The sequence below is a fragment of the Setaria viridis genome, chromosome 9 (genome assembly GCF_005286985.2).
Source record: "Setaria viridis chromosome 9, Setaria_viridis_v4.0, whole genome shotgun sequence".
In the NCBI taxonomy this organism is placed as follows: Eukaryota; Viridiplantae; Streptophyta; class Magnoliopsida; order Poales; family Poaceae; genus Setaria; species Setaria viridis.
In genome coordinates, this window is record NC_048271.2 from 55474471 (window position 1) to 55499044 (window position 24574).

General features: G+C 47.5%; 4 protein-coding genes across 7 annotated transcripts; 3 read left to right on the forward strand and 1 right to left on the reverse strand.

Moving 5' to 3' along the window:
- Positions 1 to 5542: 5542 nt before the first annotated feature.
- Positions 5543 to 9798, reverse strand: LOC117838438 (riboflavin biosynthesis protein PYRD, chloroplastic). Its single transcript, XM_034718468.2, has 4 exons — positions 9426 to 9798; positions 8113 to 8411; positions 7124 to 7676; positions 5543 to 6584 (listed from the first exon to the last, which is right to left on the reverse strand). The coding sequence occupies exons 1-4, from the start codon at positions 9702 to 9704 to the stop codon at positions 5733 to 5735; spliced, it is 1983 nt and encodes a 660-aa protein (XP_034574359.2). The 5' UTR covers positions 9705 to 9798; the 3' UTR covers positions 5543 to 5732.
- Positions 9799 to 10331: 533 nt separating this feature from the next.
- On the forward strand, positions 10332 to 12562 carry LOC117838440 (peroxisomal membrane protein 11-1). Of its 4 annotated transcripts, none has more exons than XM_034718472.2 (8): positions 10332 to 10482; positions 11049 to 11244; positions 11380 to 11454; positions 11540 to 11614; positions 11711 to 11791; positions 11871 to 11945; positions 12049 to 12222; positions 12322 to 12562. In XM_034718472.2, exons 2-8 carry the CDS (start codon positions 11053 to 11055, stop codon positions 12361 to 12363), a joined length of 714 nt encoding a protein of 237 aa, XP_034574363.1. In that variant the 5' UTR covers positions 10332 to 10482; positions 11049 to 11052; the 3' UTR covers positions 12364 to 12562. The 4 variants fall into 4 exon arrangements, with proteins under 4 accessions (XP_034574363.1, XP_034574364.1, XP_034574362.1 ...); XM_034718473.2 differs by having other exon boundaries at positions 10338 to 10482; positions 11044 to 11244; XM_034718471.2 differs by having other exon boundaries at positions 10350 to 10560; positions 11044 to 11244.
- Positions 12563 to 18771: 6209 nt separating this feature from the next.
- LOC117839634 (uncharacterized) lies at positions 18772 to 22297 on the forward strand. The gene is made up of 8 exons (XM_034720020.2): positions 18772 to 19173; positions 19401 to 19552; positions 20042 to 20224; positions 21032 to 21184; positions 21359 to 21615; positions 21740 to 21756; positions 21860 to 22047; positions 22142 to 22297. Exons 1-8 carry the CDS (start codon positions 19155 to 19157, stop codon positions 22295 to 22297), a joined length of 1125 nt encoding a protein of 374 aa, XP_034575911.2. The 5' UTR covers positions 18772 to 19154.
- Positions 22298 to 22840: 543 nt separating this feature from the next.
- Positions 22841 to 24028, forward strand: LOC117835833 (uncharacterized). Its single transcript, XM_072290978.1, has 3 exons — positions 22841 to 23030; positions 23167 to 23337; positions 23408 to 24028. The coding sequence occupies exons 1-3, from the start codon at positions 22896 to 22898 to the stop codon at positions 23759 to 23761; spliced, it is 660 nt and encodes a 219-aa protein (XP_072147079.1). The 5' UTR covers positions 22841 to 22895; the 3' UTR covers positions 23762 to 24028.
- Positions 24029 to 24574: the final 546 nt, after the last annotated feature.

The following is a 24574-nucleotide window of genomic DNA, read 5'->3' on the forward strand; positions in this document are numbered from 1 at the left end:
TTTGAATTTTTTGGGTAGAGTTGCCCTCCTCACACGTTTGGAGAAGGCGGGAAATCCGTCGGTATCATCTCCTGGGTGTTCAACTTTTTGCTCGCACTCGCGGCATCATTCATCAATGATGGTATGGGCGTCACGGCTGGAGTTGATCTTACTGCGGAGGTCTCCTACTGGGCGTTCTAGCCGTACGGTGGTCGCGGCCTCCCGAGGGTCCTGCCCGACTACCTTCAGCTCCAACTTGGCTTGGTCTAGCGCCGCCGAGTTGACTTGGTCTGGACGGAGGGCCTCTACGGCTGCTGCCATGTTGACTTCATTGGGATGCGGTGCATTGGACTAACTGTATTGGATTCCGTTGATCGAGTTGTTCATATGCAAGTTCCGCCAGTTCAGCCAACTGTCTAGTGTATTTATTATGGGGCATTGCGCGGGTAATGAGATCATTAAACGCGACGATAGCCAGGGGAGTATGATGGTGACGCGTTTGAACTGCTTCAAAGCTGTTATCAAGGTTCTGGATTGGTAGGTCTACTGCAAGACAGTGGTGGCACTTTGCTCTTTCGGTGTTTCTCGCTCGTCGTTGAGTTCTTTGAGCTTCAGTCTCTGTCGAGGATGGATCCTCAGTACCCGCAAGGAAGGAAGAAGGCGGACTCATACTAGAATTCCCCTATAATCCTACTAGGACTCATACCATGTAATCCTGCTAAGACTTCTCCTTATAACCGACTAGTAATCCTACCCCTTGAAGTATATAAAGGAGGGTAGGAGTCCCTAGATTGGTAGGTCAAGAGCTCTAAAAACTACAACAGAGGACAAAATCCTGAACACCAAACAACACCCAAGCGCAGGGCGCAATATACAACACCCTAAACAGGACGTAGGGTATTACGCTACTTTGGCAGCCCGAACCTATTTAAATCCGTGTCTTATGTCCTCACTTTTACCTTCGAGTTGTAGGTCCAAAAATTCCCCACCAACCAATCTACTACCTCGGGATACCCCTTGGTAGGTTGTTGGGTATAAAACACCAATATCTAGCGCGTCAGGCAGGGGCGATCGTCGAGATTATCGGGCGGGCATGAAGGACTTTATCATCAAGATCAATTTACTTGGGGCGACAAGGTTCCTATTCTACATCGTCTGATCGACGACTTGTTTATGTTTGAAATTGAAGTTGCCGAATTGGGTTCCGGAACGGAATGAAGAAATTCAACAGAAGTTTACCAAGCATCAAGATTGAGGCAGGATCGAATTCGATCTTGCTCCGTCTGCACAAGCTCAACAAGGACGTGAAGAACTTAGCGGCATCCAGCCAGAGTCAATTTCAGAATTCGAGTCCAAACCAGAGCTCCACACCTACAACAGCTGATCTGTTGCACCGCTGAAGACCAGATCAATTTCAAGATTGTTCTACCGTACATTGTTGCAGCTGTAAAAGTAAAGCATCAAAATCAAAGAACCTGCACACGTATCGGGATAGAGCAGACCATCGAGTTGTTGCCCTGGTTATGCGGCTGAGATTTCAATTTTCTCAAAATTGCTACACGCACATGGAAGGCCACCGCAAGAACTTTCAGATCTTCGCCTAGCTTACACAGAAGATGTACGCGAGCATTATTATACCAACATCCGGCTACATCATCTCACCGATGACTACTTCGACTACTCGTCTCGACTAGAAACTAGTTGAGGACAGACACTACATCATCGACAACTAGTCGAGGACAAGTCCCAACTAGTCATCTTCATCAACAACAGTCACAGCTTCATCAACGACCGCCATGGTTTCGTCGACAATCGCCCAAGAATCAAGCTAAATCATTTTTTTAATTATTTTATATAATTTTTTCGGCTTGTTTTCCGCATGCAGGGCAACACGCCGAGTACTTATTTGTGTACATCTCTCAATGGAAATTACCCTCCAGAGCTGCACTTTGCCAATTATTCCTAGGGCATGTTAAGTGACAGCCATGGGCTTGGTACACCGAATTACGGAGGCTATAGGCACGAGTTTCGTGCACTGAGTTCCGGAAGCTCCGCCAACAGGCTTGGTACATCGAATTTCAGAGGCTATGGTCATGGGTTTGGTGCACTGAGTGCTGGAGGCTCACAGCAACTACACCCTAAGAGGCACAAATCCTATGAGCGGCAACACGCGCTCTCCTCGCCAAAAGGTAGAAAAGTCTCAATGACTACTTTACGCGCAATCACGCAGTCTTTTTGTTACAATGCCGACTACTTATTTTAAATTTCTTCTCTTAACGGTCATTAATCTCCTTGAGCAGAACACGCCTTAATTCATGAAAACCTCGGATCTTCTGTCATGCCTTAATGCTAGAATACGAGACAAAGATCTCCGTAGCAGCAGTGCCAGTACGCGTACACGAGACAAATATCTCACACGCAGTGGCGATGGCTAAATAGGGACTCGGAGCATAAACGTAATAGGCTAACTACTTGGGAGAAATATGGCCGAAACAAGAGCATGACACACGACATTTACATTACATTCATCACAGAATAAATTTCAGTAGTTTCAACATTCCACAATATGCTACATAATGTATGCATCTCGTTTTGCAGGTCAAGCTTCGGCGACGACTCTCTAGGACGCTCAGCGTACCTCCAATGGCTCTGCTAGCTCCCAGGCTCAGGGGCTAAGTGCCAATTACTACTCAAAATATTTCCAATGGCTAAACTAGCTTCCAAGATCGGGGGCTAAGCGCTAAATAACTACTCGACATGGCTCCTACGACTCACTTGTCGCATAAGCTCGGGGGCTGAACGCCGTAAAACTATTCAGATGATGTATGGGGCTGATAAGCTACACCCAACAGTTGATTTTTTCAAGATGAAAGAAGAAGATTCAAGATTTTATTGACCCTCAGCCTAATTCTTCGATTCAACCTAAGGCTCGGGGACTACTCCATATGGAGTACGACTTTCCCCGCCCTCCATATGACAATGAAGATTACAAAATCAAGACGATTAAGGGCTTGAGCACACCATAGCCTCATGGCAGCTTTGAAGAACTTTGAAAATTCAGCCAGATAAAGTACTGGAGAAGCACTAAATTACTCGGCGAGGATCTAAAAAGTACTCGAAAACTGCTGCATTCAACTATGAAGTGCTCGGGGACTTGTCAGGGATAGATCCCCAGCACTTGTAAGGAAGGAAGAAGGCGGACTCCTACTAGAATTTTCCTGTAATCCTACTAGGATTCATACCATGTAATCCAGCTAGGACTCCTCCTTGTAACCGACTAGTAATCTCACCCCCTGGAGTATATAAAGGAGGGCAGGGATCCCTAGATCAGTAGGCCAAGACCTCATAGAACTACAACAGATGACCAAATCCTTAACACCAAACAACACCCAAAGCATAGGGTGCAATACACAACACCCCAAACAGGATGTAGGGTATTATGCTACTCTGGCGGCCCGAACCTGTATAAATTCGTGTCTTGTGTCATTGCTTTTACCTTCGAGTTACAGATCCAACAATTCCCCACCAACTAATCTACTACCTCAAGATACCCCTCGGTAGGTTGTCAGGTATAAAACACCGACAGTCTTTTCTCCGACAACGTTGGCGGTAAGCTCATCCTGTGAGACATCATCTGGGTGACGCTCGTGTCGCGGGTTTCTATCCCGTTGCTCTTCTTCTTCATCCTCTTGTGCAGCAATGACGGCGAAGAGTTCTCACTATGGAGAATAGCTTCCCGAGCTTGAAGTGATGACCTCCGTGGTGCCGCCTTCCTCGTAGATGGGCAACAGAGGAGCTTCCTCTTGGTACGGGGGAGTGTCGAGGTAGGTAATGAGATGCGAATCTGCCTTGAGAGAGGGTGGCTTCATGTTGGGCCAGTAGACAAAACTGCCTTGAGGAGTTGATGTGATTACCAGGCCCTGTTGTGGACCTGATAAAGGAATCTTCTTATCCGGATCCGAGTAGTAGTCGAGGTCATCGATCGCATCTGTATCGGATTGTGATCTGGATAGGGCCATCTGATAGACATTGGTCACGTTGCGGAGTCCGAACGGGAATCGACTTTGGTGGGAATCTGACTCGCATGATGGCTTATGTGTCAGCTCGTGAAAGTCAATCCGACTGGTGGAAGAAGTCGAGTGGAATTCGAACTCGTCCCCGCAGCCTCTGACTAGGTTCGAAATTGAAAATTCATCGAAATTATCGATGAGATCCTGCGGAGCTTAGCGCTGGAGCTTCATGGTTTGCTGCTTCTTCTTCGGGGTCGAGGCAATATGATGGTGGAAATTTTCAGCACCATCTGCGATGCAAACCCAGGAGCCAAAGACGAACGTTGCGCCTGCTTCAAACGCAACGATTGGCTTGATGATGACTTGTGCCATCGAGTTCGCCACTGGATTCTTGGCGAGCTCCCCTACTTGGCGTACCAGCTGTCGGTGTTTAGACCCGGCAACCTACTGAGGGGGGTGCCCCAGGTAGTGTTTTGGTTAGTGGGGCTCGTCGAGATCAGGAATTTGAAGGTAAACGCAGGCATATGATTTAGATAGGTTTGGACTGCTAAATTGCATAATACCCTACGTTCTGTGTGTTGGTTGGATTGAATTGTTTTGGAGTTGGTCCCTGCCTCGCCTTATATAGCCGAGGGCAAGGTTACATGTCGGTTGGTTACGTCGGATACGACTGGAGGAGTTTCACTTTTATTACAACGAGTACTTTCCTAATCCTCGACTAGTTCTTATCTTTTCATGTAGACTACGTCGTCCTACGTTATGGTCTTCATGTCAGATGCGTCTCAGTATCCAGCCCTATATTTAGGACCGTCCAAACCTTCTGGTGGGCCTATAGATGTATGTACGACAGGCCCCGCGCGCCGCCCCTACAGCTACTAACACCGGGGAAGATGAACATTTTTCTTAAAAAAATTGTTGATATTGGTTTAAAAAAATGTTGAATATATTTTTTCAAGATGTTGAAATATGTGTTCCGAAAGGTTGAATGTACGTTTTATAAAATGTTGAATCAAGTATTTTGCTATTGTTGATCAGACTTTAAACAAATGTTGAATCTGATATGCTAAAATCTTGAATCTCTTAATTTGGGTCTAATGAACTTTAAAACCATGATGCTTTTCCAACAATGAAACCTACATAGGAGCCTTGCATTCCTTTTTGCATCGCCATGACTCCATGACTTCATGTTTCCATATACTGAGCAATGCTGCATTTGTTTCATCGGATTTTCTTATTGCCAAATGCATCCATGCAAAGAAATCTAAGGCAGTGGTAGGATAGTGCCTGCATATCCTAATCGATCTGCATTATCATTTTTTTTTCTGTGAACGTGCATGACACGTTTTTCATTACAGATGGCAAAGCTCCGGAGAAGAACAGTGTACAACTTGTGAGATGGAGAAAGAAGAAATAATCTAGTCCGTCCAATGAAAATCCAGTGTCTGAAACGATCGAGTGAAAGCAAATAGCAGGTCCCGTTGTACTCCACCCCTCGCATGATCGGATCGGAGATCAAAGATAGCCAACAGTAAATAATCATACAGATACTGAGATGCAAGGACCAAAGTTGAGCACTTTCATTTATTCAATGAACCAATCACGACAGAAGACGTACACTTTCATTGCATACAGTTTTTACTTGGCAGCGACAACAAAACGACAAGGCAAGATCACCAAATTCCAGATGGCTGCAACCTGCAAGCGCACTGAATCTGTGAATCATGGACAAAGCACCACCAAGATCTAGTCTTTACCGACGTCTTCCACAGCAGCAGCAGCGCCGGCGGCCGGATCATCATCAGCAGGCGCATCTCGGGGATCTGCATCCTGACACTTACCTTCATCGTTCATTGCAGGCGCGATGGCCACTGCATCTGTCTCTTCTTCCACAACAGCAGCAGGCGCATCTCTGGCATCCGCATCCTGACATTGTTCATCGTCTTCCACCCAAAACTCAACGGGGGGCACCACCACGTCCTTGTAGCTGCAGACGTAGGGCGCGTCGCTGCCGTGGTACGTGCCGGTCCACCTCCCCTCGTCGATGTCGCTGGCGTCCCACACGGAGGCGTAGAGGCGCATCGGCTTCTCCGGCCACGGCTCCCCCTCGCGGCGCTCCTCCCTCCGGATCAGCTCGCCGTCGACGCGCCACTCGATGGCCTTGGCGTCCCAGGCGATGGCGTAGTGGTGGAAGCCGTCGGAGGGGTCGAAGGGGAGCCGGTGGATCTGCTCCCTGCCGCCGCCGCCTCCGACGTGGTAGTTGGTCTGGAGGGCGCGCTTGTCGTTGCCGAGGAACTCGAAGTCGATCTCGTCCATCTCCCTGCAGCCCTCGAGGGAGGAGAGGTAGAGGTTGTAGTTGAGCCCCGAGGCGTCCCCCGCGGGGGCGCGGATGGTTGCGGCCACGGCGCTGCCGGGGAGGAAGCGGTGGCGGGAGCGCCAGCGCGAGCCGTCCCTGCCGTCGTGGTCGTAGGTGAAGGTGACGTGGATCTCGCCGGTGTCGGGCTCGTGGCGGCACGCCTCCGGGCGGTAGTCCACGGCGATGCCCGCCAGCGGCTGCGTGCCGTGGGGGTGGTGCGCGTGCGGCGCCGCGTTGCCCGGCTCGGATTCGGACGCCATGGTGGATCGAATCGATCGGTGGTGGAGCAGCGGAGTGGAAGGAGAGTGGACTGCGTCTCGAGACCGAGCTGTGCGGAAGAGCAAGCATTCTCGTGGGTTTTTTGTTGAGCCGGTTCCGCTCCGCGACAGGAGCCGGTGGTGTGCCGCGAGCCCGCCACAGGCACAGGCACGTGCTCTCCACCGCTCTCTATTAGCCGACCACGGCGCAGATTGCCGCTTGCCGCAGAAGCAGGAGAGCGTAGGCACGTTCTACTTCAATAACCATTTCAGCAGCTCGATGCTAGATTAGAAAGCACGATACGATTGAGACGATCAGATGAGAACAGTGGAGAAGCAGTAGTGCACAAACATCTCATGACATGGATTCAACTCTACAAAACAAATCCCACGGTTGCAGCTTACGAGCCAAGCTTACACGACTATCAGTTTACAGGAGGACAAACCCATACTGGCATGAGGTCACCAATCATCCTGCAGAAATGATTCTAGACATAGCCCTCCAGCAGCACACTTCCATTCACCTCCCTGTGCTCCACGTTCTTCAGCGGGAACGATTGGCTTCCACCAAACGCCAGGTTGTTGAGCCCTTCGCTCGCTAGCCATACAGGCAGTACCTCCACGACAACCTTCTGAACCAGCTTTTCCTCCTGGAAGTCGTTTAGAAGCGACGCAAAGCTTTCCCCGGCCTCTCTGAAATCCACCAGCACGCTGCAAAGCCCTCGCTGTGCGAGGAGTTGAAGGATGGAGTCTAGATCTATCTGACGAAGGACGGCGACTTCAACCCCGGCTGGCTCCACGGTGATAGGGCTATCAGCAAGAACTATCGCCTTAGATGCATGCTCTTCGCTGAGAGATGGGATATGTAGTCGGGAACTTTCTCCCTGTGCTATGATGATATACTGAGGTTGGTTTGCGCCAGCTTCGTGCGAGACCGGTAAGGTTGACATTTTGGCCAGGTCGCTTGAAATTATGACTCCGTCGTATTCTTTCATCAATTGCGAGTAGTACCCACCTGACAGATCAGCTCCCTTCCCAAGTTGGTTTGTGACGATTCCATTCATTGAGAGTGTAGCTCTGTTATTCGTTTAACGAATAAAAACCATCACCAACATTGCATATTGTATCTAAAGGGGGGCAGCATAAAGCACTGTTTGGGAACAAAGAGTGTGATAAATTGAAGTGAATAACTACACTAACATAGATGAAGCAAGCAATGGCATTCAACATTTTGCCAGGACAGAAATGAGCACAATTTTGGTACACAGACTAAGAAAATGAATATTGTTACCCTAACAAGCATGAAGCACTGAGCACTCAGCATTTTTTTTTCCAGATCACAGTTTATAATAGGATCTATGGTCCAACATATATTTCAATGTCCAGCTATGCACACCAAGCATTAACACTGCCTATCGATTACCAGATCCCTTGGTGCAAATGTGAACACAGACTTTAGCAAAGTTAAAAGATTTTAGCTGAGATACTTAGTCACTTAGAGTTGGATATTTACCTCAAAGTCGCAAAAGCCTTCCCGGTGAGCATGCGATGAATGTAAGCTTCATTTAGTTTGCGACACAACACTTCCTCCACGCCCACCCTCACATCTATCCCAGCACCTTGGAGCTTTTCAATCCCTTTGGATGCCACAATAGGATTTGGGTCAGTCATCCCCATGACAACTTCCTTTACTTTTGCATTGATTAGTGCTTCAGTGCAAGGAGGAGTCCTCCCGTAGTGGTTGCAGGGCTCCAAGCTCACATAAGCAGTTGCATTCTCAGCTAAATCACCTGCATCTCTCAGAGCAAAGACCTGCACATGATTTTAACACCGTACTCAGTTGTGATATTGCACAGACAATGATAATTGGCATTGCAAGTTCTTAAACCAGTGTAATTATTAGAGTATGTATAGTCATATATTGTGTTGTACTCATCTTACTTGTACCCCAAGCCTATATGGCTATATATATATATGAAGGTCACCCCCCATCTAAGGGTGTGTGTTTCCCTCTCTCTCTATCTCTCTACAGTAATACATATACAAAAGTATAGCGATTTGAGAATTAAAAATTGGGAACTGATTTAAACTGTTTATAGTAGGGAAACTTTAAGTAGAGTGGAGTAGGAAGATTCAGCATCTAATGTCCAAAAATAAATTATTAAAAATTCTTCTAGAATCATTCCTGCATAAAAGACAATTGTTGTCACTGTTATACACTGATGGAGATTGATATTTTGTTTGTTTAGGAGTTACTTGATGGTTATTTTTATACACCATGATGGTATAGCTATATTGGAAAGCTTAGTGTTTTGCACCATAAAAAAAAGTGGATGAGTGCTTGGTTACCAGCTACAAGTGAGTAGTGACATCCACAAAGTAAAGAGACAAGCTTGGTATACTGGCGGGTATTTTTACAATATGTAATTTTTGCTGTGATACACTAATTTTCTTCGCACAGCAATAAACTTTGTTGATTCATACTGGTGTGTAGGGCACTCTGTGAAAACTGAAAATTAGTGATTACTTTCCATAAATTTTAAGAGTTGATGTTTAATGAATATATGTTCGGCATCGAATGTCTCGTTGGCTAAAAGTGCAGAACACTTGACAATTCAACATAGCAATCAGTTCTGAATATCGAAGAACTGGTTCTTACTACAATGGATAATTCGATCTACTCCTCTATGATCCACAGTTTACTTAAGAAATCATTTGTTACAAGCGGTGAATTCCATTATGCTTTACAATGATCAACCATCAGAATATTTTCCTTTAGTGAGATTAAAGCATCCAGCAAAAGACTGAGAGTGTGAGACGTGTGACCTCGGCGTGTGGCTGGCCGGCTTTGGGGTGGAATCCCTCTCCGACGACGCGGCCGTCGCGGACGATGACACATCCCACCATAGGGTTGGGGCTGGTGTGGCCGGCCGCCTTGCGCGCCAGCTCCACGCACCGCCGCATGTAGTGGCGGTCCAAGTCCCCCGCCGCCTGCGCCTGGCACCGCACGCCGGCCGCGACACAGGCGCGGGAAGGGGAGGCCAGGGAGGCGGCGCGGACGGGGCGCGCGGAGAGGTGCGGGCGCGAGACGAGCGAGGAGGCCATGGTCGGCGCGCGGAGGCGAGAGAAGCCCAATCCGAGGGGCAGTGTGTGCGCGGAGGCAGGGAGAGGGAGAGTTTGGTTGGGTTTGGGACGGTTGGCTGCGGAGGGCGCGTACCTTTCAATCAGTAGCGAGCCCGTGCGTGAGGAGCGCAGCCGCACCCAACTCCATCCCCCCGCGCCGCCACGCGCCCCCGTCCCGCCCCTCCACCCTCGCCGCCGGCTCCTGTGCCGGGCTGCCCTCCCCGCGACCTCATCGTTGTCGTCTGCCGCGGCTCCAACCCTTCATCCCCAACCGTAGCGCGGCGGTTATGACTTGCCTGGCCGCGCTGCAAGACGTCGCCGGCGCGGAGGTGCCTCTCCCTCTCGGCCTTCGCCTCCAGCCCCCTTTTCGTCACCGGCCGTCATTGGTTTGGCTCGCCGCCGGCCACCGCATCTTCTCTCGCCGGTGCGTCCGTTCCTCCCTCGCTCGGCGAATCAGGCTGTATCCGGCCCACGTGCGCATCATGGCCCAATATCTTCTATAGGGTTCCGGCCCAGCAGACAGTGTCAGTAAAGTGAATCCGGAATCCAACAAGCTTCCTCGTTGCTTCATGTGGCCACGCGCCCACACCCAAAACGTTGCAAACTTGCTTGCTATGCTAGACTCCAAACTTGTCGGCCAGCGGAGGCAGAGCGAGCTCGTCCCTCCACGTACTTGTCATCTCATCTCAATCCAGTGAAGTAGCTGAGCAAGCTACTCCAGCAGGACTTCCTTTCCTTGGAAGGCCTCGGCTAACACCAGGTAGCCGTCCCTCCTCTATCCACCCCTTCGCTTGGTCTCATATCTCAACCATTCTCCCTGTGCCATCACCGGCAAGCGGTAAGTGCACTTCCCTCCGTTTTTGATTCAGTACTTCAGTTCCAGTGGTGTTCTGGAATTTGTGCTGCCTGTCTGTGTGATTGATAGATAAGCTACTTCAGAAGTGATAGTGATGCTTGCTAAGTTGCTAGTGGTTTCTTTTGTTTGTCAGTCTAATGGATGGATAAGCTACTTCAGAAGTGATATTCCAGTGATGCTCTGGAGTTTCTGTTGTTTGTCAGTCTAATTGATGGATATGCTTCTTCAGAACTGATGCTGTGCTAGTAGTTCGTGCTTCATACTGATGCAATGCGCTGCTGCTCAGGATGTTTTGCTGTCTGCACACTTCCACACTGGCTTGTTCTGTTTTTTTTTATTTCATTCATTGAGAAACTCCGCCTCAGAAACAGAATAAGCAAAACAAGTAAAAGATATTAGCGTCTTCTATTGTACTTACTGCCTGGGCTTTTCTGAATGGAATTTGTGCGTCCTCCTGTCACTTAGGACAGGAAGATGGGCTCGTTAGATGCCACACGAGCTGAGCTCGGCCTCGTTGTTCTGTACCTGAACAAAGCCGAGGCTAGGGACAAGATCTGCAGGGCAATTCAGTATGGATCAAAGTTCATAAGCAACGGGCAGGCTGGCACCGCACAGGACGTCGATAAATCAACCACGATAGCTCGAAAAGTTTTCCGTCTCCTCAAGGTCAGCAAGATATGATTCTCCCATCGTATCAAATCAATTGATCTCATTGTTGTATCACTCAGATTTTTCTTTTTGAAGAGAGATAGTGTATCACACAGCTGATGCTTGTTTAGTTGTTTGATGTTGCATCTCCAGTGGGTCAATGATCTGCATGCTCTTATCAGCCCACCTGCAAAAGGAACTCCTCTGACACTTGTCCTGCTTGGCAAGGTACTATTATTCATCAGTAATCACCAAAAATTCCTCCGTTTCAGAATGATGTGATCGAATTAACCTGTACTTTGTACAATGTCAGTCCAAAAACGCTCTGCTTTCGACGTTCTTGTTCCTGGACCAATTTGTGTGGTTAGGACGAACAGGGATAATCAAGGTTTGTCGGGATTTAAAGGCTTACTTGCCTTGTCTTATGATGATCAACTACATAGCGTATGATTTATTGACAGATTTGTTTTGCTACTGTTGGTAGAACAAGGAGGCTACGGACCGGGTTGGCAGGATATCCCTATACTGTTGGATGGCTTCTTCAGTCTGTGCAAGTCTAGTTGAGGTATACATAGTTTGTTCACTTACACTTAAAATTTATCTATGGCACACGATGAACTGATCGTGTATCTGCGAGTTTGCAGCTTGGAGAGCTTAAGAGGCTATCGAAATCAATGAGGAAGCTTGCAAGAGAGCTGAGGGACACAGATAAGTACGAGGTACATATGCTTTCGTTTCTGCTACTGACTGATCATACATGAGAGCATGGAGTGTTTGCAGTCCCTTAAATTTTCCACCTGCTTCCTCTGTGGCCACTTGCAGAATGAACAGTACCAGAATAAAATGAAGCAGTCAGATGAAAGGCTCCTGGCCGTGGTGAAGGCCGCCATGGACGTGGTCGTGGCCATCGGGCTTCTTCAGCTAGCACCTAAGAAGATCACTCCCAGAGTGACAGGAGCTTTCGGATTCATCACCTCGCTCATCTCCTGCTATCAGGTAGTAACCTCTGGCCTCTGCCTCGGCGTTGTTGTGCACGTGTTCTTCAGGAATGGAAGCGCAATGCTAAATTGGTAACGTTTCATGTGTTCTCTGCAGCAACTTCCTTCCCGTGCTCCTGTGGCCAAAGTCAAGGTTTGAGGGGTGTCGCAACCAAATTGGAGTCATCGCTGGAACTTGAGCTGTGCGTCAGCCTGGATCGTACCATAATTATATGCGCGAGTATAGAATACAAGGATGGATTGGCAGCGCTCCTGCCTTATTTTTAGAAAAAAGAATCAGATTTACTAGATGTCAAATGCTTGATTTTTACCTTTATCTCAATCGATTCTTAGAGTCATCAGATCTGCATCAGTAGATGTTGCGGTAGGAATTTTTTACGTGCAACATTGTTGTGACAAGCATACGATGGGCCTGTTCGCTTCAGCTTATAAGCCGGCTGAAAAGCTGAAACGGCTGATTTGTTGTGAGAGGAAAATACTGTTTGGTGGCTGATAAGCCGGCTGAATAAGCTGAAGCGAACAGGCCCGATGATGTTTGCAGCGGTGAAGTGGCACTCCAACCATAGCAACGAATATTGCAATAGGGAACTTTTACTCCTAGCAACATAATTGTGTTGCTGCGACAAATATCGTATGTTGCAATAAGTTAGGGGAATGGCCTAACTCATGAATGGGTTATTAGAAGGGGACTCACTTGATCTCTTCGCATTTGCTCCCATATTTTTGCGCCTTCATCCCTCTTATTTCCACTCTTTCACCTTCCTCTCACTCTCTCTTCTATGTTCAGAGGAGTACATCCCCAACAATCACACATCAAATGTTGCAATATGACATATCGAATGTTGCAATCTTATATATTGGGGTATTTCATTACGTGCTACCAAGAAATGTATATTTTGATTAAATTTTCAGTATGCTTCTTAGGATGTTGCAACTGTAGTTCAACAATGTTGTGATTATAATTTTGAAATGACACAAAAGGTATGCATTAATGTGCAACATATCTCCTGATGTGCATTGGATAATGGAATCTGATGGGTTATCAACCTTTGGAAGGAAGTTGGCGCTAGTTTAATCCAACATTTCTAAGGCTCGAAAGCAAAGAACTCCAAACTTCCTCCGCACTCCAATTCGGCCAAACTTATATTTAAATTTTCAACGAGGCATACTTAAACATGATCTCTGATTTTTTTAGGCAGCCAATATTTCGAAGGTCAACTTCTGGTCAACTACTTGACCAGATTATGTCAAAATCATTTTTAAATTTCAGAGTTTTATGACGATCAATTTTGCGAAGGGTTTCGTTTGTATAGTATAGTTTACCGAAATTGCCTTAGGTGAGGAAATATAATACTTTGATAGGTGTTTTACCAATGAACAATCAACTCTAGGTATATGATCTAGTAAATTTTGGAGTAATAAATAAGCAAAATTCTTTCCCAAACAAGGGTCGTCCCTAATGGAGAACTCAGACGAAATTGGCAAGATGAGTTCTGAACAAGGCCGACTCTATAATTCTAAGGGTCCTTGGGCAAGCATGCGCTAGTTTTGACATCTTCGACGCGATGGGCTCCGCCTCCTCGAGGTACTGCGCATATGCTTCTTCTGTGTAGTTGCGAGCCACGCCGTCACCAGCTGCCGCCAAGTCCGCCCTCGGGTAGTATGACTTCACCACAGCAAGGACCTGTTTGCAAACAGCTTTGCAGAGACCTGTCACTTTACCCGGAGCAGCCTTCGATCGCTCGACTAGCGATTGGTGCCCTGCGTTCTTGTCTACGGGGGCAATGGCGTTCACCAAATCTTCCGCTGCTATAGTCAACTCCTGGAGTTCGCCTCGGAGTCTTCCCATGGTCTGGGCATGATCTCTGCATACCACCATGGCCATAGAAAGCATCACGCCATTCTGCATCTTCCTATCTCGCTGATGCTCACAAGCAGCCTGTGCTTCAGTCAGCGCGGCCCGAAGACGTTCAGCTTTATCCGCCACTCGATCGTGCACGTTTCTCCAGTCAAGGACTTGGCTCCTCGCAACCGCCTCTTGCCTCTTGAGCTATGCAAACTAGACAAGTTCAACCACAGCCGACTACAATTGGACATACTCGGAATATGCAAAGTACTCACCTTGATACTTTTTGTTCAGAGACTTGTAGCGGCTCTCCAGTTTTTGCTGCAGGACTTCGTGATCCGACCGTTTCACAGCAAAAGATTTCGCTCCAACCTCGTGAACCCTTAAGGCTTCTGTAAGTCGCCCACATTCCTGCTCCAATTGATGACTTCGTTCCTGAAGGGTCCGAGTGTGCAAAGTGTGAGATCAGTCAAAAGCCTCACAGTTACTCGCTATGTAACAAAGCAAAGGAAATTCACCTGGAAGCTCCGGAAAACATTGATGACCCTCTGGAATTCTGAGTCAGATGGCATGCTGAGTACTGGTCTTTGAGTGCTCTCCGCAAGATGAGGAGTCGCACCCAAAGTGGCACCTAAAACATTTATCATCAGTCACCTGATTGCAGCGACTACAATAACAGGACTACAGAGACATACCTGGAGCAGTTGCTTCTTTGGATTTTTCCACACCCACTACAGCAAGAGATCCGCCAGTGGATGTTGATAAGGTAGCACTTCCCGAACCCGACGTGGTGGCGGGGACTTCCACCGAACGGATGACGTCTTGAAGCATAGACATAGTAGCTCCAAGGCAACCGGCGTCGACTTCGGGTACTTCATCAACAATCAAATCTTCCAAGGGAGCAGATAAAGTGGTCGGAGGATCCGACTCTACCCCTGTCCCTACAGGGATAGTTTCCTCTGCATCTCTGCATCAAAATACGTCATTACACAACTTCAAGACAACTTAAAGATATACAACAGACAAGCAAGCTCACCGAGTTGAGCGTGGCGGAAATCGCACACGTTTCTTCTCGGCAATAGGTGGCCGAGTACTCGGCGCCGCAGGAACAGCTGCCGGCACTGTCTTCTCACCAAGACCTGGCAAACAGAAGTCAAGACTACAATACAACTCAGACAAACGACACTAGTCGGGACAGAAAGCTTACCACTGGCGATTACACTGGACAACAAGGAACCAGTAGCGACTACTGGCGACACCTCCTTCGCAACACCCGCTACTCCGGCAGGCAACCCCAGGACTATCTGGTCAGTAATTGGCAGCGTGGTAGTCGGCGGAGCTTGTGCGGTCAGCTCGGGGGCTACTCCAGCATCTGTTGATGGCACTCTCTCTGGTACCTCCTCAACAGATGCAATACCAACGTCCGGGTCGGTCACGACTACTTCTCCAGACACAACCTCGTCATCACCAAGTGTCATCTCAACAGCCTTTTTGAACAAGACAAAATAATCACAATGATTGCAAGTTCAAATTCATCAGCTACAATTGAGTACACGACTACATACCTTGGTACCCCGAGATTTCTCAGGAGTTGAAGCAGACTTAGCCGCAGACATTTTACGGACTACTCTGCGTTTCTTCACAGGAGGGGAGGGCTCGTCCTCCGACTCCTCAACAACAGTTCCCTCTTATTCTTCCGACTACGCCAAGTAGCCGGCAAGGACTCGAGACTACAAAAAACAAGTCGACATTAACAACAAATGTCACACAAGTCAAAAGGTACAAGTCAAGCGCCAGAACATACCACTTCTGGCTCATACCAGGCATCATATTGCCGAAGAGCTGCAGGGATCACTGGTACTCCCTGGTAGTTCCTGAAGAACTTGGCCAGCAGCGCCTCTACATCATCATCAGATATATCCTCATCGAACATACGCGATGGATCATTAAGACCTGTGTACTCACTCCCCGAGTGAGCACATTTCTGAAGCGGCTGGATTCTTCTCTTCAGAAAACTGGCCGCCACATTAATCCCAGTAAGACCGAGTGCCTTCAACTCAGTAATCTGCTGCATCAAGTGGTCAAGCTCCGGGGTGTCTTCGGGTTCACTCACCTAGTTCTCTGCATGCTTTGGCACGTGGCCAGTAACCATGGGCAAGCGAGGATCATGGTTCCCGATGTAGAACCACCTTTTCTTCCACTCCCCATGGGAGTCAGACAAGTTGTACTCAATATATGCGGCCGAGTTCCTGAGTTGGAACCCGGCGCCTCCGAAGACTTCTGTTCTCTGTGCACTTGGCTGAGGTTTACAGCGGAACAACTTCCTAAACAACTCAAGTCTTGGAGGAACTCCCAAGTAAACTTCGCAGAGGTGTACGACAATGGACATATGTAGCACACCATTGGGGTTCAAATGAACAAGTTGGAGCTTATAGTACTCGAGGATACCTCTGAAGAAGTCGGAGGTGGGCATGGCCAACCCCCTCTCCACAAAGCGTGTGAGCATCACTGTCTCACCCGGGTGTTCCTCAAATTGCCATGCATTTGGAAAAGCTGGGCGCCACTCGAGTATCTCCTTCGTTTGCAGAAGCTTGGCATCGACTAGCGCTTGCACGGCCTCCTCCTTCATCACCGAATGCTGCCACGTCACTCCAGGCGGCGGCGGCGCAGTCTGATTCGTCGGCCCCACCTTCGGTGCCAGCAGCACCAGTTCCTTCTCCTTCTTAGACTTCACCTTGCCCGCCGCTGGAGCCTTGCCCTGGATCTTCTCGGGTTTTTTTGCCTATCTTCTTGGTGCGCATCTGCTGATTTCAACCTTAGCAAAAGGCACTCACTCTCGGATCTCTCTCACGGAGCAGCAATGGCGGTGGTGGCACTTGGCAACTGCGACGGCGCAAACGCGGAGCAGAGGCGTAGGGGAGGAAGAAAAACAAATCTGATTACAGCAGGGCGTAAACCTAACCGAAAGGGGGCCCTCCAGTTTTATCTCCGCCACCTCCAGATTCCAAGTGTCAGTTACGCAACGGACAGATTTTAAGCGGATTAATTGCCTTAAACACCCAACAGCTATTCTTTTCAACGATTTGTTGACTACTTTAACGACAGAGATCGCCTAAGTGCTCGGGGGCTGCGGGTACCGTACCCGATGGTTAGTTTTTTCTTTTTCAAGATTTCTAAGGGTAAAACAGGCAAAAAGCAGGATTGGCCCTAAGCCTGACTCTTCGACTCAACCTAAGGCTCGGGGCTACTCCATATGGAGTGCAATTGACATCGCACTACCATATAAAAATTCTCGGAACAGAAACAACTCGAAGGAACAAGAAGAGTACCTTCTAGCCACGCGACAGTACTCGAGCACTTCGATCCGCAACCTCTACGACGAACTACTCGGATAGTGCCCGCAGTACCCAAGACTGTGGCGCACGACTACAAAGTACTCGGGGGCTTGTCGGGCATGCACCCCAGACCCACAAGTAGACCTTGGACGGCCCACTAAGGGGCGTACTCGGATGTGACCAGAACAAGGGATAGGCGTATCCTACTCGGACTAGTCAAGTGTGTATATGGAAAACTACTCGGGCCATACCGAGCAGAACTCTGTAATAGTACTCGACAAGGACTCAGACTTGTAACCTTGCCCTCCTGTGCATATAAGGGCGGGCAGGGACCCCCCTCAAACAGAACAACTCTAGTTCATCCAAGATCAATACAAACCAACACACAGGACGTAGGGTATTACGCGATCTAGCGACCCAAACCTGTCTAAATCGTGTTCCTTGCGTCACCATTGATTCCTTGATTCTCGACGATCCTTACCGCATAAAAGACTACCTAGGGTACCCCCTAGGTGAGTTGCCGGTCTAAAACACCGACACGCGCCCGTTGTCAAGATTTGCGGATCAAGACTACGGTTAGTAAATTTTTTTTATGCGCGTAAGGCTTCGGATGGTGGCGTGAGAAGACACGGGGTTAGACTGGTTCGGGCAAGGAAAGCCCTACGTCCAGTATGAGGAGCTGCTCGTGTTACTCACGCAAGGTCTGTAGTAGGGGGTACAAACGGGTGAGAGAGAGAGCCGGTCCCAAGTCTCTTGGGTGTGCACTGATGCTCTAGAGGTGAGTGTGTGGGCTCTGTTGGCTTGAGAGTCTTCCCGGTATTGAGACCCCTGGTTCTCCCTTTATAGCGCAAGGAGGGCTCAGGATTACAGGTGAACCGGGTGTGTGGAGAAGTAAAAGAAATAAGCTAAGTAAAGTAAAGTACAAGGAGAAGGACCAAGTCCCCGGGTTGCCACCTCCTGCCCCGGTCTTCGGCTCCTGTCAGCGCGTCCACCGGAAGAGGGCGGCTGTCTTCGGATCCTGTCGACGATCTTCCTGGCGACTGCTGCCACCAAGCATGATGATGGTGTTCGGTCGTGGCAACTGTGCACGTTGGGGGAGACGACTGACCCCTGTTGTCCTGCTTACGGTTCGTGGGACACGGACGTCGCGTCCCTGTCGCCGGATACGCGGGGCGCGAGAACGGGCGGAGCTCCCTCCTATGCCGGGCGGCGCATACCATGAGTGCCTTATAACAAATCAGGGGGAGCCGCGGCCACTGTAGCCTGTGCGGTCGTGGCTACAGTGTTCCACCCGGGTACTTGTGGCGGTCACATCGAGGGGCGCGGGCGCCTTTCTGCGCGTCAGAGCTGCGGCACATTTATGGCAAGATCGATGAGGGGCCCACACGATCCACGCCCTCGTCTGCCGGTCTGCGCCCGAGGCGGACCCTTGTCTTGTGGGCCCGGATGAGTCCGACCCCCTACGCCCGGGGTCGGGTGAGGCGGAACCTTGCGGCGAGGGGTCGGGCGCATCCGACCCTGGGACCGTGAGTCGGGCGAGGCGGAGTTTTGCCATCGAGGGGTCGGGAGTGTCCGACCCCAGGATCCTGGGTCGGGCGAGACGGAGCTGGATGTTCCCTACCCATGCTGGGCCGGCGGCAATCGTCATCACCGCAGGTGGGCCTGGGCCTTCATGATTGTTGTATTAAGGGGCATTAGGAGGTCGTTAATATTTTCCCCTAACAAGAGGAGTACTTTGGGCCGAAGCCAATGATTGTCAAGTACCATGGTAAAGTTTAGGATCCATAGCTGGTTATCATTCTTTAGTCCTTCATTATTGAAGGCAACCGATTTCTTGCTGTTACACATACGTTGCCTTGCCTTTACCCTACTTGCTATTGTACTGATTATTATTACTTGTTAGATTTCCCTATGTACTATATGGATTTGTTCGACAAACTTCAATAATCATCTCGCCTCTTGTTGTGTATTTTGTTTATTTACTTGTTCGGAAAGATCTCTTGGAGAAATTATGGGGATGGGACAGACTGCTACCAAAGGCGACTTCCGTGTCTTTGTCTGTCTATATCACATACCTTGAAGAGTATCACCGTCGCAATGTGCACGCAGTTACTACGGACACGAGCATATCTGCTCTCGCTGAGACTGTAAGGGGTGTTTGTTTCTTTAGTCCCTCCTAAAATTTCTGTCACATCGAATGTTTAGATACTAATTAGGAGTATATATAGACTAATTACAAAACCAATTGCACAGATGGAGACTAATTTGCGAAACGAATCTATTAAGCCTAATTAGTTCATGATTTGACAATGTGATGCTACAGTAAACATGTGCTAATGATGGATTAATTAGGCTTAATAGATTCGTCTCGTGAATTAGCCTCCATCTGCGTAATTAGTTTTATAATTAGCTCATATTTAGTTCTCCTAATTAGTCTCCGAATATTCGATGTGACATAAATTTTAGGAGGTCCTAAAGATCCAAACACCCGCGTGCCCCTTTGCCAAACCACCAGTTTTTATATCCTGCTCCTGTTTAATTTTTTTTTATATCGATTGGCTTGTCTTTTTTCCTAACTTAAATTTTGATGATCGATCGATTGTGTGACTGACTATCTGATGGTTTCAATTAAGCAGTGTCTCAGCAATGAGAAGCAACTTGTATCTGAGTTGAAGCTCTGGGTGACACGTGAACAGGAGCCGAGCTTGATGATACAGAGATCAATCATTCTGAGTTGCCTGATCCAGGAGCATGCACGCTCAGTGGTCCACACAGCAGATAAAAGCAGCTTTTCTGATGTTTCTGGTGCGGCTTTGTTGGTATGTTCATTCCTCCCCTGGCCTAGCTGTAACACAGCAAACCTTTCACTTATATTTGACCATGCAATGTTATGTAATCCTTTCTCTGCACCCCGGACATTTAGGTGAAATAGAAATCTGTCGCAACTATAATTGAACCATTTTATTTTCATCTATGTTCAGTTATCATTGTCTTCCAGAAAGCTACTAGTTGTACTTATTGTTACAAAGGTTCAGTGGCCAAGTCTGATGACGTTGATCTTAAAAAAACTGCTAGGTCTTTATACTTTGGGCAGTTTTATAAACTGCAATGTGATTGACATTGTAATCACCAACAACCTCAATATGACCTACAAATTAATTGCATTGGTCGAGTTTTCCTCTTTTTTTTTTCTGGTACATAGTTTTGTTTTATTAAAGACCAACTAATGGTGTTTCCATCTTCTGACATTTGGTTTTATTTTAGTCAAGCATTGCTTAAGTATTTGTTTACTGCGTGTACCCTGTGGGAGAAGGGAGTAGGGAGTAGCTGCAAGATGGTAAATCTGTCCCGGTTCTTCAATCTTCATTGTTTCATTTGGTATGCATGTGGGTAGCTTGGCTGGCAGTCTGGCACTATCCAACTTGGTTCATGCACCTTTTTTACTAAAATACCTGAAATATTTGGGTGCATTATAGATGTAGGCCAACCTAGGAGGAAATCGGTGGCTTCCTTTTTGTGAAGGATAAATTAGTTCCCAAATTCGCCTTAAACAGTTGGATGGTATATGGATTATTTTGCTCGACTTTTTTATGGTCATTGTACTAATCCAAAATGATGGTTTCAAGTGTATTGACAAGGAGGCTGGCCTGAGGTGTGAGTTGTTGAGGCGTGGCGCTGATCCCATTGATGATTATTTAATCAACCAAGGCAGAGTGATACGCTCGTGTGCCTTGAGCCTAATGAACTGCACTTCTGTTTATTCCTCTGCTGCTATGTTGGTACGTGCCTACCTTAAAACCCAACCTAATATTATCATCCATCCATGAGCCTTAATGGGCCTATCTTCCATCCATTCTTGAGCCTTTTGAACTGCACTTTGCAAAATTTTGTTTTAACTTGTACTAGTAGCCTATCGGCACTAACTATATACTGAGGGGTGCCTTCAATTTAAGGGTATAGCAAAGGAGGCTGAAATGATGTGTATGTGGATGCTTAAAAATAACAAGCCTGTTGATTTCTATGATGATCCCATACCTCATGAGATTCAAGACACACACATAGTCCGGTCCGGTACCTTGAATTTTATGGTCAGCATACTAGAAAAGTCTTCTGCTGAGCACAAGATTGATAAGGAAGAACCTGCTAGTAGAAGTGGTCCTCGTGGTGATGGGTATGGCATTGCTGTTGATGGAGCAGCAAACACCACAAGGTATGGTTGTATGGATGGATGTTGTTTTTCCTTCTTGATGCAGCTACATGAGTTATAAGAGAATTAGTTTGTTACTTCATGATAAGCATTGTGATACTATGCCATTTCACTGTATTATCACCAGGGGCAGCATGGAAGAAGGTAACAAAGAAGCTGATCACCAAAATTATGGTTGCCATGAGCTTTTCATATTTCCCTTGCAAAACGCTCATGTGTAATGTTGTTTTCGTGTTATTTTGAGAAGGTTTTTGGGAGAAACTATGGGGTTGGGAAAGGCTGGTCCCACTATGCAGTTATGTTAAGTGGTCTGACTATGGCAGATATCTTGAGGAGTATTACAAACACAATGCTAATGAGTTTGTTGCTGCTGCTGCTGCCAAGAATCCACAAAATACCAATACTACTGATATGGGTGCTGCTGTTGCCAAATTCGTTAGTAACCTTCTTGCATCCTTACTATGACCATTGGTTATATAACTGAATCTGTTTGGGTAACATATTTCAAACTCAATTTTTTTTGAATTAGTGTCTCAAGATGGAGGAGGAACTCCTGCGGTGTAGCCTGGATGACGCCAGCACTATCATTGAGAGTAGCCTGATCAAGGACCGTGCACTTAAAATCTGTGGCACCAGGGATATTCCTTCTATTGTTGCTTTTGTGGTATGTGCCTACCTTGCCTGAAGAGGCCAAGCAAAACATTTTTTTTTACTGTACCAGGAATGCTATTCCTTTCGGAATCCTAGTGATTGAATTTGTGCTGCTATTAAGAAAAATAGGGGGTGGAAGAAAATGAAAAACCTTACATGTAGGCTTGAAGATACTACCTGGATGGTGTTTAAATTTTGGTAGCTGCACAAATTAACTGGTGCAAATTTAGATAATCAGCGGTAAGAATTAGTAGCCTGTTTCAATTCTGGTCTTGGCTCCACACTACTGTTTTGTGGTAGTTGAAAGGATGGCCAAACAAAGTTGAGTGTTACACTTGAAAGCTTCAATTGTTGCTCTTTTAATTAAATGTGGCAAACATATATATTATATTGACTCGTGTGTAGGAGTGTTTGCACAATGTTTAATTATGGCCTTATGAACCAAGTCTTAAATGTTTACTGTTTCACTTTTCCATGTGGATGGATTGGACTAGTTCTATCGAACTCAGCACATGCACATACAGTAAGCAGTAGTTCTTTGGGTAGAATATAGGGTATTTTTATTCTTGCTATGGTCTTTTGATTAATGCCTAACATTGGTTTCCAGTGTATTTAAAGAGGAGGCTGACCTGATGTGTGAGCTGCTGAAGCATGGTGCTAAGCCTTCTGATGACATCATCCAGCTGAGCAGCGTGATCCGCATGTGCGCCTTGAGCCTTGTGTACCTCAGAGAACCCCAATCTATTGCTTCCGCCGCTGCAATGGTGGTTAGTGCCCTACCCCCATCCTGCCTCCCGCCAATATGTATGCCCAATTTTAACAAGTATATCTATTCATTTCTTTTTTGTAAATTTACCTACATATTGACACTGGTTGCAAAATGATGAATGTATTCGATCCAAGGGTATGGCAAATGAGGCTAAAAGGATGTGTGATTGGATGAAGAGAGAGAACAGGCTTAGTACCTTCAGCTTGCCTCAGCCTCGTGAGCTCCACCGGAGCTGCTTGATCCGGATGAAAGCCTTGGATGTTATGACCAGAATGTTGCATGAGTGTTTCTTTTCTTCCTCCAAGGTTAGTGGAAAATACTTTTTTTTTGGTTCATGGCAATAGGTTGACATAATTTTATGCATTTCTGGTCTAGCCAAATACTGTTCGCACTGCCGCAACCTCGGGCCATCCTGATGCTCTTCCAGAAGAAGGCGCCAGCTCCCAGGCTTCAGTCGAAGACACGCCCAAGCCCAAGCCCAACAAACCTGATGCTCTTCCAGAAGAAGGTGCCGGCTCCCAGGCTTCAGTCGAAGACTCGCCCAAGCCCAAGCCCAACAAACCTGATGCTCTTCCAGAAGAAGGCGCCGGCTCCCAGGCTTCAGTCGAAGACTCGCCCAAGCCCAAGCCCAACAAACCTGATGCTGTTCCAGAAGAAGGCGCCGGCTCCCAGGCTTCAGTCGAAGACTCGCCCAATCCCAAGCGCCAGCCCAATCCCAACAAGACTTAAGCTGGCTCAGAATGGGAAGTCTAGCTATAAGATGTAGCGACTAGTGAGTGCGTCTGAGTCTGTATCGAACAAAGGAACTCCTGAATTCAAACTGAATCATTCCTCCTACCTGCTCCTTCCTCCCTGCTCTCTATTCCCCATTGCTCGTGCTGCTAACAAATACTCACCGTAGTTGTGACTAATTTTTCTTTTTTCCCCAGCCTTTTCATTTCTGGACATCTGTTATTGTATTTGTACTGGTTCACATACTAGTCATGTTTGGCACAATGTTCTTGTCTGGTATGCAAGAGCCAAGAAACATTTAGGCCCCCTTTCGAATATAGGAGAAACATAGGAAAAATATAGAATTGAGTTCCTTGGTGTTATTTTCTTATTGTCTCCTCACTTGAACAAGGAGGGCAATTATGAGATATGGATGTGTTGGCGCTAGAAATCGGTCAACCGAATCCCAGCGACCAACACACGACCCGGGAGAATCTGCTTAGCTCCTGTTCGGGTGAATGCCCTGGTGCGGTTCACGCGGCGTGCCAGCCAATCTGACCTGTTGATTGGCAAGGAGGAATACGTGTCAGGTTCAGAAATCGCGATCGGCTATGTTCCGATCTTAAGAGAGTTTATCAGCGAGTCGGCCGATTTACTATGATAACGAAATCGGCTATAAGACAGCCCGATCTCTGTAGCCTTGTAGACAGGAAATTGCTAAAGTAATCGGTACAAAGCTATGATAACAACACTAGGAAAAGATCTAATCGGCAATAGATGAATTTAATAGCAGAACGTGGAAAGAGCCGAGACTACCGATTCCTAGCTGGA

Excerpts from the sequence above, each read along its gene's own strand:
- LOC117838438 (XM_034718468.2), bottom strand. The coding sequence starts at position 9,704 with ATGGCCTCCTCGCTCGTCTCGCGCCCGCACCTCTCCGCGCGCCCCGTC. Across the intron at positions 8,412-9,425 it reads CCGGCCAGCCACACGCCGAG|GTCTTTGCTCTGAGAGATGC; the intron begins GTCACACGTCTC and ends AATCATGTGCAG. Across the intron at positions 7,677-8,112 it reads AAGGCTTTTGCGACTTTGAG|AGCTACACTCTCAATGAATG; the intron begins GTAAATATCCAA and ends AACGAATAACAG.
- LOC117838440 (XM_034718472.2), top strand. The coding sequence starts at position 11,053 with ATGGGCTCGTTAGATGCCACACGAGCTGAGCTCGGCCTCGTTGTTCTG. Across the intron at positions 11,615-11,710 it reads GACGAACAGGGATAATCAAG|AACAAGGAGGCTACGGACCG; the intron begins GTTTGTCGGGAT and ends TACTGTTGGTAG. Across the intron at positions 11,792-11,870 it reads TCTGTGCAAGTCTAGTTGAG|CTTGGAGAGCTTAAGAGGCT; the intron begins GTATACATAGTT and ends GCGAGTTTGCAG.
- LOC117839634 (XM_034720020.2), top strand. Across the intron at positions 19,553-20,041 it reads TATCTGCTCTCGCTGAGACT|TGTCTCAGCAATGAGAAGCA; the intron begins GTAAGGGGTGTT and ends TCAATTAAGCAG. Across the intron at positions 20,225-21,031 it reads TTTCTGGTGCGGCTTTGTTG|TGTATTGACAAGGAGGCTGG; the intron begins GTATGTTCATTC and ends GATGGTTTCAAG.
- LOC117835833 (XM_072290978.1), top strand. The coding sequence starts at position 22,896 with ATGTGTGAGCTGCTGAAGCATGGTGCTAAGCCTTCTGATGACATCATC. Across the intron at positions 23,031-23,166 it reads CTTCCGCCGCTGCAATGGTG|GGTATGGCAAATGAGGCTAA; the intron begins GTTAGTGCCCTA and ends ATTCGATCCAAG. Across the intron at positions 23,338-23,407 it reads GTTTCTTTTCTTCCTCCAAG|CCAAATACTGTTCGCACTGC; the intron begins GTTAGTGGAAAA and ends TTTCTGGTCTAG.